We start from the raw sequence: 12,121 nt of genomic DNA, 5'->3' as shown, positions 1-12,121 counted from the left end.
GAGAGTATGTGTAGATTATGCTATAATCATCAACTAATTTAGCCACTAGTTATTTTTATTTTATTTTAAATATATTTTATTGATTTTTTAACAGAGAGGAAGGGAGAGCGATAGAGAGTTAGAAACATCGATCAGCTGCCTTCTGCACACCACCTATTGGGGATGTGCCTGCAACCAAGGTACATGCCCTTGACTGGAATCAAATCTGGGACCCTTCAGTCTCCAGGCCGACACTCTACCCACTGAGCCAAACCGGTTAGAATAGTTATTTTTATTTTTAATGAAAAAGAAGGAAATGGAGAGGAGGAAGAATAAAGAAAAAGAAACAAAGCCATACTCAAAAAATATTAATATTGTCAATAGTTGGCATGAGGCCTAGGGTGTTTTGCTCTATCTCCTCTCTCCTCGAGAGACAAGGCAAAAGTTCGTTTCCATTTTCTGCACTCTCTCTTTTCATGAATTTACTTTTAAGAACTTAGCATTTTTAAAGGATCGTATGTTGGAAAGGAAAGGGAGGAAATAGATCTCAGTGTGGTCGTGGGTGCTGCTCTATCTCCGCCCTCCACTGTACACCCCCAGAGGCCAACACCCCCAGGTGACCGTGGCTTAGCTTGTGTTGGTTCACGCCATCAGTAGATGGGTGTCTGAATGGCGAGGGACTTTGACAGACTCACCCAGAAAAGCTGGAGCTGGAGCCAACTTCATTGCAATGGAGTAAAATGCTGGAAGGGGTTTTGCATGGGATGTTAGCACATGCTGACCAAAGATCTCATTCTGAGAAGGTGCAGATGGTTACCTGGTGGTCTCCAGCTGAGGCCTTCAGGGAAAACCCTAATGGGGTCCTAGGTGGTACCCCCTGGTCAAAGCACCAAGACATCAAAGGCTTTTGGCCTGAAGGTGACAGAGTGAAGGCTAAAGTAGTTTTAAGTCTTTGCTCAAATATGTAAAATAAACCATGGTGTCATAGCAGTGTTGGTTTGAATGAGCCTGTTGGGCTGGTTGAGGTGAAGTGGGGAGCTGGCAGCCTGTATGTAATTAGCTCCTGAAAGAGGAAGCCCTGAGCCACCTCTAAGAGCAGCCTGAGGCCACAGGGGCATGCCCTCCAGCTGGCTGAGGCCGCCCCCGCGCCACCCCGCCCCTGCCTGCTGACGGAAGTGCTGTCTCTATCCCGATAGGACAAGAATGACCCGGCCGATCCACAAGGGGCCAAGAGGAGCTACCAACCGCCTCTTCCTCCTCTTAGCACGCGTGACAGTGGGGCATTTCCTCTGAACTCCCTCCCTTCCTCCTCTGGACTAAGCCATGAAGGGACATGACAATAAAGGAATCATCGTTGCATAAACACGTAAGTATGCATTCCTCCTCATCAGACACAATTGCAAGGTAAAGAAGCTGCATCGGGCTTGTGAGCTGGGTCCCCTATTCATTTTAAGTTTTTATTGATTTTTTTTTTTTTAAAGAGAGAGGAAGGGAGATGAAAGACAGAAACATTGATGAGAGAGCAGCATGGATCGGCTGCCTCCTGCACACCTCCCACCAGAGATTGAGCCTGCAGCCCAGGCATGCGCCCTGACCGGGAATCGAATCGGAGACCTAGGTTGACACTCAACCACTGAGCCACACCGGCCAAGCTGGGTCCCCTATTCTTAAGACATCCACTGAGAGAATTTATTCAAACAAAGCATTTTGGTTTTTTAGTGTGGTTGTTTTTTTTACTTGAAGACATACTAAGCTCTTTCTCTAGTTTTCTTTAACCAACTACATAAGGTTTGCAGATTTTTTTCTTTGCCTACTTCCTCCTGAAATGTAAGTCTGTGGTTAATCAAGCTCTGTGAAAGACAGCTTCTCCTTCAGACTGTGAGCTAACACAGCTCTCAGAATAATATCTCGCGTTTTGCTGTTGGGTGTGTTTTTCTCTGAGGAGTGTCAGCAGTCAGAATAAAATACTAAGTAAATGAGGTCTGAGAAATTTCCTCAGGGTCTCGATTCTGTGACTCCACCAAATGCCAAGGATTCACGGGTCTGATGTCACCAGACACATGCCTGAAACCAGAACAGTGACAGGTTCGGTGATGGGCTTGGTGCTTTCATCTCGGTGCCGGCCTTTGTGGCCCTCCACCCAGCAACAAAACAGCCTGCTTGGCTTTGCCAGTGTTTCCACTTCCGTTTACATCACCGTTCTCTGTGGCACCACTGTCGGCACGGAAGTGGCACCACTGTCGGTACGGAAGTGGCACCTGTACAGGAGGCGGCGGTGCGGTGCCTGGGGTTGGGGTTGGGCAGAGAGCAGGGGCAGGCTGACCTACGTGGGTGGGCTGGATCTAGATCTAGCTACTTCGTAGCTGACAGGCTTGGGGCCAAACCTGACCCTCTGGAACCCCTTTCCCTCGTTTCATATCCTCATGGAGACAGTAACTGCTACCCTGCAGGGTGGTTTAAAAGGTAACAACTAATGGCCATAAGATGCCAGGAACATAAAGCAGGCTCCCAGTAAAAGATAGCAATCATTATTAGTGTTGATGTTGTAAAAAGTGTTAATACACTTAAAGTGCCCAGGACAGCGTACTCGGTAAGTGTTTGTTATTTATTAATGTGATCTGAGGGAACCGGGTGCCTTATCTATTTGGGATCTTTTGGCCTCACTGGGGGTGATGCTATGTGTTTGGCTAATATGCCCGATTAGGAAAAGGCAGAAGGTTTGGCATTTTCTGGAGGATTTTGATATGATTTAACAAGTTAAATTCCCCCTGAGAAAGGGAAGTGAAATGAGATGATCTGCATCTGAGAAAGAGCCAGGACTGCGGGTTAGAGCACGGGGTGGAGGAAGGAAAGAACATACGTGGGAAGATGAACTAGGAAGCCACAGCGGGACTTCACATCTGCGCGGAAGTAGCGGCAGCAGGAAGAGAAGTGGACTAGGCAGAGAGCGAGGAGGCGGCAATGGACTCGGCTCCTGGTGGAGGAAGGGAAGGGAGGAGTCACAGATGATCCTGCAATCTCTGTTGTGGAGCAATTAGGTGGAGAGTGACTTCCCGGACTGAAAAGAGAAGCCAGGGGTAGATTGGATCCTGGCATCATCACAGGGTTTACTCAAGCAGCAGCAAAGAGACATTTCTCTATGCTTAGCTATTTTGTCATGTACTTATTTTGTTTTTTAAAATATATTTTATTGATTTTTTTTTAAAGAGAGGAAGGGAGAGGGATAGAGAGCTAGAAACATCGATGAGAGAGAAACATCGATCAGCTGCCTCCTGCACACCCCCTACTGGGGATGTGCCCGCAACCAAGGACATTCCCTTGACCAGAATCGAACCTGGGACCCTTGAGTCTGCAGGCCAATGCTCTATCCTGTGAGGCAAACCGGTCAGGGCTATTATTGATTTTTTACAGAGAGGAAGGGAGAAGGATAGATAGTCAGAAACATTGATGAGAGAGAAACATCCATTAGCTGCCTTCTGCACACTCCCTACTGGGTATGTGCCTGCAACCAAAGTACATACCCTTGACCGGAATCAAACCTGGGACCTTTCAGCCCGCAGGCCGATGCTCTATCAACTGAGCCAAACCAGTCAGTGCATTGTCATGTACTTTAAAACTACTCCATAGCTTGCATCACCAAGAATAAGTCTCTACGTGAAAAACAAACACAGCCTTTTGTCTGACACCAATCTATAAGATGACTGAGTCCATAATTATGCAACTCATAAAAATCATGACTAAGAAAATAGAATGCTGACATACGATTCAAAGATTTACAGTCATAGCTTAATTAAACTGGTAAACATCAGTAGTGAAAGTGATTTCTATAGTTCTCCTTCATTCATTTAAATGTATTTTAGAGACTCAACAATAAATATAACTAGAGGCCCGGTGCATGAAAATTTATGCACTGGAGGAGGGATACCTCAGCCCGGCCTGCCCCCTCTCACAACTCAGGAGCCCTCAGGGGTGGGAGGTGACCTGATCAGGGGAAGTCAATGCCCCCATCGCACCTCTGCTGCTGCCACTGCTGGCAGTGCAAGCCTCAGCCAGCCCTGGTTACCTGAGCCTCAGGCAGCCCTGGGCAGCTGGGCAGCTGCCATCCCAGGCTTGCCTGTGCCTTGGGCCAGCCCTGGGTGGCTGGGGACTGAGGGGACTGGGGGACTCTGGAGACAGGCACAAGGAGTGGCCGGACCTGCCTGGGAGCGGGCTCAGCTTTGCAGCACACCTGTTGCCCTAGCAGGGCTGAGGGGACTGGGAGCCGCCATTTTTGAGGGTGTGGCAGTAGTCACTTAGCATATTTCCTCCTTAATGGCTGTGGGTGCCGCCATCTTTGCGATGGCATGAGGGTCAATTAGCATATTCTCTCTTTATTAGCTAGGATAAGGAAAGAAGTGCCCCAAAGAAGGAAGGAAGGCAACAAGGAAGTAACCAGTAACATCTTTGTATATAATTTGGAAAAATATTTTAAAAGCTGGTATTTTACCAGAAGAATTTAATAGTGATGCACAATAGATTTTTAAAAAATAAATGATGCAATTTGGGTCAGTCATTATATTTACAAAGCAAATATCCATCTGAAAAAAAGTTTGGCCAGAAGCCACATTCACAGTGCCATTTTCAGTAAAATTTTAAAAATCCCTTTTCAGAAATAGAAGTGATTTCCAGCATTGAATTATCATCATCTGCTTCTGCGATTTTCCCTCACTGACTGAGCTCCTAAACTCACAGACCCGGTCTCACGCAGCCTGAGGTTCTGGGTGCCAACTACTGTGTCTAGCATGGAGAGGCACTCAGAGAGGTTTTATCTAAGGAAGCGAGGAAGGAAAAGCAGAGTGCAGCAAACACAACTGGACAAAGCAACTTCATTGCAAGGAATTTAGCAATTGAAATTATTTAAAATTTGGGAGCTTATTTTTTTATACATGTACTATGACCAAGCTACAGAAACCTTTGAAAATAAAGAAAATGATTGCATCCATAATCCTACCATGCAAATGCATGAAGAGTTAGCATTTTGGTTTTAGCAAAAAAGTAATGCTACCACTGTTAGACTTAATTTCTAATGCCACAGACAAACGTGCTTTTTTTTGGGAAATACCATATTTTAAAAACTGACAGTGTTTTGGATAGTGCTCTCAAATATGACAAGGTGAGAAGAAAAACATAAGGCATGTTAAAGAGAAATTTTAAAAATGCAGATCATGAATATGAAAGGGAAAGGAAGATTCTTGGCCAGACTCTGATTAGGAGAGATGATGCTCCTAAAATATTTCTGGTTTAGGATGAAGGGTTTTTCATCTGCATAGTTTATGCTAACTTGGATTGAGGAAAGGAAAATATGTTGCAATTAATAAATAGCTAAGTCAATTAACTGGTAAAACCAAACATAAATAGACTATCTGAGAGCTACTGGCCTTCCATTTGGCAAAGCAATGCTCTTATAAATGTGGTAATCGGGTGAATTTTAGAGAACTGGACAATGAGTATTAGCCAATCTTTAAAAAAGGAGGAAATTCTGTCACATACTTACTACCACATGGATGAACCTTGAAAACAATATTAAGTGGAATAAGCCAGCTCAGCCGGCGTGGCTCAATGGTGGAGCACCGAACTATGACCCAGGAGGTCAGGATTCGATTCCCGGTCAAGGTCAATGCCTGGGTTGTGGGCTCCATCCCTAGTAAGGTGCGGGGGGAGGGCGTGCAGGAGGCAACCGATCCATAATTCTCTCACATCGTGGATGTTTCTAGTTCTCTTTCCCTCTCCCTTCTTCTCTGAAATCAATAGATATATTAAAAAAAAAAAAAGTGGAATAAGCCAATCACAAAAAGACAAATACTGTATGAAAATAGTCAATTCATAGAAACAGCAGGAACAGTGGATGCCAAGGGCTACAAAGAGGGACAAAGGAGTTGTTGTTTACTGGATAGTTTCAGATCTGCAAGATGATAATGTTCTAGAGATTGTTCAGAACAATGTGAATATACTTAACACTACTAAACACACACTTAGAAATGGTTAAGATGGCAATAAGGAGAGAGAGAGAGAGAGAGATGAAATTAAAAAATTAAGCCAGTGATTTAGTCTTCTAATAAAATGTAGTATTATTCAGAGGTGAGGGACACTGTTAAACTAGAGGCCAGGTGCATAGGTGCATGAAATTTGTGTATTGTTAAACTAGAAGCCTCACCAGTGATCAGGGCTGATCAAGTTCCCTACCTCCCTGCCTCCTCCTTCCCTCAGTCCCTCAGTGGGGGCGCCCACCATGTTCCGTGCTGGCCCTGGTGGTCAGTGAATGTCCTAGTGAACGATAGAACTCCTGGTCTCACGGTCTAACTCCCGAGGGGACACTTTACACATTAGCCTTTTATATATCTAGATAATTCAAGGCCAGATTCTCCCAGGGTACTAAATTTTTTGTGAAGGTGCTATAACTCCCCTCCCCCAACCCCCCAAAACTCATGAACTGTGGCTCTGGGACTATGGGACTCAGGAGGCTGGTTCTTAATCCAACCTTGGTTGTTAGCTTGGCTGTGTGACATCCCTGAGCATCATCTTGGCATAAGGATGATCTGTCACCCTTCCCACTTTTAAAACTGGTTCCTGCAGGGACAGGAGCATACCAGTCCCAAGTAGTACCCATCCAACAAGGTATTTCTCAATGTTTACATTTTATGCAATGGTAACCATTTAAAGTATACGTTTATATTGCTAAATTAGTAATATAACTTAGTACTTATTTTATATTACCGAGAATAAATTGAACATTTATTAAATGGATGGCACTCTGCTTAGCACTTTGCATATTCAATGTCCACAGCTGGAATTGGACCAGACAATATTAAGTAACTTTTCCAGTCACACAACTCATGGGTTGCAAATTGGGACTCTGAACTCAATTTTCTGCCTGCAAGGGCCATCCTCTGAACCATAAGCTAAACTGGAGCAGAATATAGAATTTGTGTGAAACATAAGAATTTTAAGTTTGTAGAAAAGTTTAAGAGGTCTAATAGAATGGGGTCTTTTATAAATTCACTTCTTGAATTCCATCCATCCTGGTAAAATAACCAATATGGCTCTTTTTCTTTTTTAATAAATATGTTTATTGATTTCAGAGAGGAAGAAAGAGAAAGAAACACCAATGGTGAAAGAGAATCATTGATCGGCTGCCTCCTGCATGCCCCCTACTGGGAGTCGAGCCTACAACCCGGGCTTGTGCCCTTGACTGGAATCAAACCCAGGACCCTTCAGTCCACAGGCCAACACTTTATGCACTGAGCCACACAGGTGAGAGCCATTTGGCTCTTTTTAACCCATAACCTCCCAAGTCCCAGCACCTCTAGCCTTGCTGCTCAATACCACAAAAGTGTTCATGCACTGACTTGGTGCAGAATGTAGTTCAGTTACTAAACTGAACTCACAAGAAATTTTAATCCCAAGTGTCAAGATTCTTACCATACTATCAGAGAAGTCTCTGTGCCCCAATAGAAACAAATTATTCATATGTGCTTAAGAATGCTGAAGGCAAATGCTTAGGAGAGAAAGTATCAAAAATATGAAAACTGTTTCAAGTCAGACAAACAAATAAAACACATATTGTTTTGTGATTTGCCAAATATGGTCCTTCATCTTAAGGTGGCCAGGCATAGAACACAAGCACACACCAGGTGGCTGAACTAAGTTTATTTACAAAGTAAATATTTAGTGGTCTGATTTCTGGCCCGCTTGAAGCACTCTGTTCCAAGAACATAAGAAAATTAAGTGTTCCTTGAAATAGAAAATGTGGATAAAATGACAATGGCCCTTTTAAAGATAAGTTTAAACTGATCTGTGACTGGAACTATTGAAGGGTTATTAATATAAAAGGAACACTATTTTTGCCCTTGTGTTTAGAATATTTTTTGCTAATTAAAATATTTGGTGTTTCTGGGTTTGGTTTTAAATAAATTATGGCTTAAAATAAAGTATATATTTGTAATGGCATAGTAACATGCATTCATAGAAACCAAAAGACAAACCTTGGGGTAAATGTAATATTTGTCTACTCTGGATTTGCACCCATCTGGCTGAAACAGACTAGAGAAAAAAATCAAACATCCATTAAATAAGGACTACCAGCTTTTTTTTTTTTTTTTTTTAATATTTTATTAATTTTTTAAAGAGAAGAAGGGAGAGGGATAGAGATAGAAACACCAATGAGAGAGAAACATCGATCAGCTGCCTCCTGCACACCCACTACTGGGGATGTAACCACAACCAAGGTACATGCCCTTGACCAGAATCGAACCTGGGACCTTTCAGTCCATAGGCCAACACTCTATCCACTGAGCCAAACCAGTTAGGGCAGGACTCCCAGCTTTAACGGGGTTTCCATGCTGCTCAATAACTACAGCCTCTCCCACCTCCTAGTCGATTATTTCAAATCTTCTTGTTCCTCAAACCTCTAACTCACTCTACCTTCTCCAGGTTCTCTCTCAGCTGGTGACCTTGACCTCTTTGCCTATTTCACCGACAAAGACAAAACAGGACCCCCCCCCCCCCCAACACACACACACACACACAAGCTCGCATCTCCTCACCTATCCATATACCAGCATTATTGTGCTCCTGTGCTGTCTCCCCCATTTTCTCTGCTTGAGCTGCCCTGGCTCCCATCCAAGGTGAACCCCTCCAATTGGGCACTAGATCCCAACCCTGTCACCAACTCAAGGACATTGCTCAAGCAATTTCCCCCTATTCCTCCTGCATGTCTGTTCCCCCTGCTTACTGAATCATTCCCATAAGCATACAGACATGCTATTACGGTTCCCATCCTAAAAGAAAATAAAACTTTCTTAACCCCACTCCGCCTTCCAGCCGACTTTTCATTCTCTGCTTCTCTTCAGAGTAAGACTCCTGGAGGGCGTTATTATCTCCAGTTCTCCCATCCTCTCTGAACCTTTCTGATCAGCCTTTGTCCTCATCACTCCTGAAGACTCACAGGATGCATGGGTCAAACATCCTTCTTGACCTATCAACTGTCTCTGACACAGACAAACCCTCCTGTGCATCCTCCCATGAAACCCTTTTTCCTCTGACTTCTGGAACTTCACACTCTCCTAATTTTCTTCCAGTTTCATGGACTCCTCCTTCTTCTCCCGTTTGTCTTTTCTACTTCCCGACTTTCTCTGTCCGGAGTGCCCCAGGGCTCAATTCACAGACTCTTTCTGCCCTAGCTTCACCTTCTCCTTTGGTGACAGCATCCAAACCTAATTGGTATCTCCAGCGTCTCCCCTCAGCTCCAGACCACTCTATCCAGATCTCCATTCAACATCTCAATCCGAATGCCCCAAGGCTTCTCCCATGCAACAAGCCCCAAACCTAACACTTGACCTCCACTCCCGAGCCCATTTCTCCCAAATGTTCTCCATCTAAGTAAATGGCAACTTCATCCTTCCTGTTGTTCAGGCCCAAAACCCCAGACTTAGCTAGCTAGCCTTGTCTCCTCTCCTTTTCCCACACCCACCTCTTCGCCCAGGCAAAGCCTATCACCTCGGCCGTCCACATATATCCAGAATTAGACCCCTTTTCATTCCCCGGCTCATGTCACTCTTATGAGGGAAAGAAGAGAGAACAAACTATTTCAGAGAAATTTAGAATATCCATACAGAATACCTCTGGTAGAGTAGACAAGAAGCCGATGACAGTGTTGCTTCTAGGAAAAGTGAGGGATTAGGGAACAAGAAAGGGCAGGGGATGTACTTCTCACTCATACTGCTTGTACCTTTTGAAGTTCTGTGCCATGTGCATTTAAAAAGCCTTTTAAAAATAAGCAAAGTAACTTTAGAATGATGACAATGGCAGTAGGCCCTGTCTGGCCTCCCACTGAGAGGGCAGGGAAGATGACACTGGTCAGAAGGGCTCCAAGTCCCTGCACTGCTCCACAAAGCTTTCCGAGAGCCTCAGTTTCACCATCTGAAAAGGAAAGATAGCAATTAGAGCTCACCTCATTTTATGAAAGGGGATCTGCTATGAGATAGCACATTATAAGTAAGTGTAGAACATTACATACACTAGAGGCCCAGGGCACAGATTCGTGCACATTGACCGACAAGCTGGACATGCCAACCTCTCTTTGTCCCTCCCCAGCTGGCTGCACCTGGGGTAGAGCCAGGGCTCGAAGGGCATCTGTAGAGTGAGCAGGGTCCCTCTGGCAGGGTTCCCCTTGGCCAGGCCTTCGGGGATCGGGCCAAAACCGGCTCTCCAATATCCCCCAAGGGGTCCCAGAGTGCGAGAGGGCACTCTGCAAAGTTGCTGTTGCTCAGCAGTTCCTGCGTGGAGTGTCTGCCCCCTGGTGGTCAGTGTGCATCAAACCTACTGGCCTGTTGGCCAGTCTGTCAGTAGCTTAGCCTTTTATATATGTACGTTTTCACCATCCCTTAGGAAAAAGCCAGCACACTGAGCTGTGGAACACATGGGGCCAGAATACCAATAGTAGAACTGTCTCCATGTATAAGTTCTTGGAAGTAGGAAAATCAGTAGAAAATCTGTTGCTTGGTCTTAAACAACTTGATTTTAAATTTAGCAAGTATAATCAAGATTATCATTTGCTTTATTCAAGCTCCGGCATTCTCTGGTCTTGTGAACGATTATGCAAATTTTATTCCCCCCCCCCCCCCATTGTTCTCTTACTCTCACAATATGCAGACTACCTGGAATCTAAAGGACTGGAAAGATTTGCAACTCACATAGATGCTAGAATCAAATAATGGCAAAATCTCAAAGTTACATAATAGACTGCTCTAAATTTTAAAATACTGAAGTTATCAGATGGGTTCTAGGTGAAGCCCAGCCTTGAGACACAATAATGATTGTATTAAAATTCATGAAAAGATGCAAATTGACTTATTGCTTTCGGCGATAGGGTAAAAACAATATGTAATGGGTGGAATTCACCGTGAAGCCACACATCGAGTATCAGTGAAGTAAAGTAAAATGACGTTTCCCCAGAAAAGATAAGCATGTTTGCCTTATAGACCGGGTTCCCTAAAGAGCATAGTGTTAAAAGACAAATGAAGCCCGCAGGGCGTGCATTTCAGGACTGTTTTGGAATCGGTTACTCTCGCTTGTTAGTTATTTTATGTCATTTCATGTAACGGAGAAATGCTGCATCCCGAAGTGTTTAAAACACCTACAGAAGGTTCACTATTTTCGAAAACCTTTCTTAGGGGTTTATTTCCTTATTTAAAAAAAAGTTCACGTCTTTCTCTTTCATCTTGGTATTTGCAGGGCAGGTGGTATTCCCCTCATCCTAGACATATCCTTTCAAAGAAAAAGAAAACAAAGTTCCAAGCTGATCTACATCTAATCAATCAGAACACCACTTCCTGCCACCCCCCCACCCCCACCCCCACTCCCACCCCTTCTCCAGTTACCACTAGCTTTCAAATGAAACAGGAGGAGGAATCAGAAAAATGTCCTGAAGCTGTGGATGAGCCATTCTACCCACAGGGCATTGGGAGGAGCACCACACGAAAGTACAGGATTATTACTCTTAAATGTAATTAGAAAAGGGAGTCATCTTCCTGTACTTCCCCATTTCTCCTCTCACTTCCCCTTGCTTTCCTCTCACCATCTTTCCCTTCTTGCCCACGCTAGTAGCTGTATTTTTTTTTTTTTTCCATCTGTGACCACACAAGCTGGAGTAATGGGACAAAGGGTCTGAATTGTTGGGGCGGGAGGGGGGGGGGGGAGGGGGAGAGAAGAACCATAGAAGCTACACCCAAACTACTGAGAAACATGAAATGAAAACAAGTTGAGTCAAATTCCAGGAAGATGCTATGCTTTGGGCTCACTAACCAATTGGTGTCTCATATTTGCCAACGCCTTAAAGCTTCAGCCATTAGGCTTCCGCTTCCTAATGCGGAAAATAAACGCTGACTCTGGTCCTTTGGCCCAGATGCCACCGGAAATGGCATCCTCTCCCCAGAGGCTCGGTCACCAACGCGGCAGCACCCAGAGGTGAACTTGTCTGCCTTGCAGCCCAGGCTCCGAGCTCTCTCTCCAACCCGGTATCTGGTCGACAGCCGAGAAAGGAGTCTCTGGGAGAGAGATCTAGAATCAACCGAGAGGTACTTTTTACCTTTGTTGGGATTCTCGC

At 44.5% G+C, this 12,121-nt stretch overlaps 1 protein-coding gene across 3 annotated transcripts in view; it reads left to right on the top strand.

The window, feature by feature from the left end:
- Positions 1-12,121, top strand: part of PCED1B (PC-esterase domain containing 1B) — a 129,469-nt gene that overhangs the window by 103,165 nt on the left and 14,183 nt on the right. For 2 of the 3 annotated variants that reach the window (XM_084876665.1, XM_084876664.1), the window contains exon 3: positions 1,176-1,345. In XM_084876665.1, coding sequence (XP_084732791.1) covers positions 1,313-1,345 — 33 coding nt within the window. In that variant the 5' untranslated portion in view covers positions 1,176-1,312. Of the gene's footprint in view, positions 1-1,175; positions 1,346-11,987; positions 12,093-12,121 lie in introns of those variants that run through there. The other variant, XM_084876667.1, reaches the window with a different exon arrangement.

This window comes from Pipistrellus hanaki (genome assembly GCF_964339955.1).
Source record: "Pipistrellus hanaki genome assembly, chromosome: 3".
Taxonomy (NCBI): domain Eukaryota; kingdom Metazoa; phylum Chordata; class Mammalia; order Chiroptera; family Vespertilionidae; genus Pipistrellus; species Pipistrellus hanaki.
This window is presented reverse-complemented; position numbering and strand designations above follow the sequence as displayed.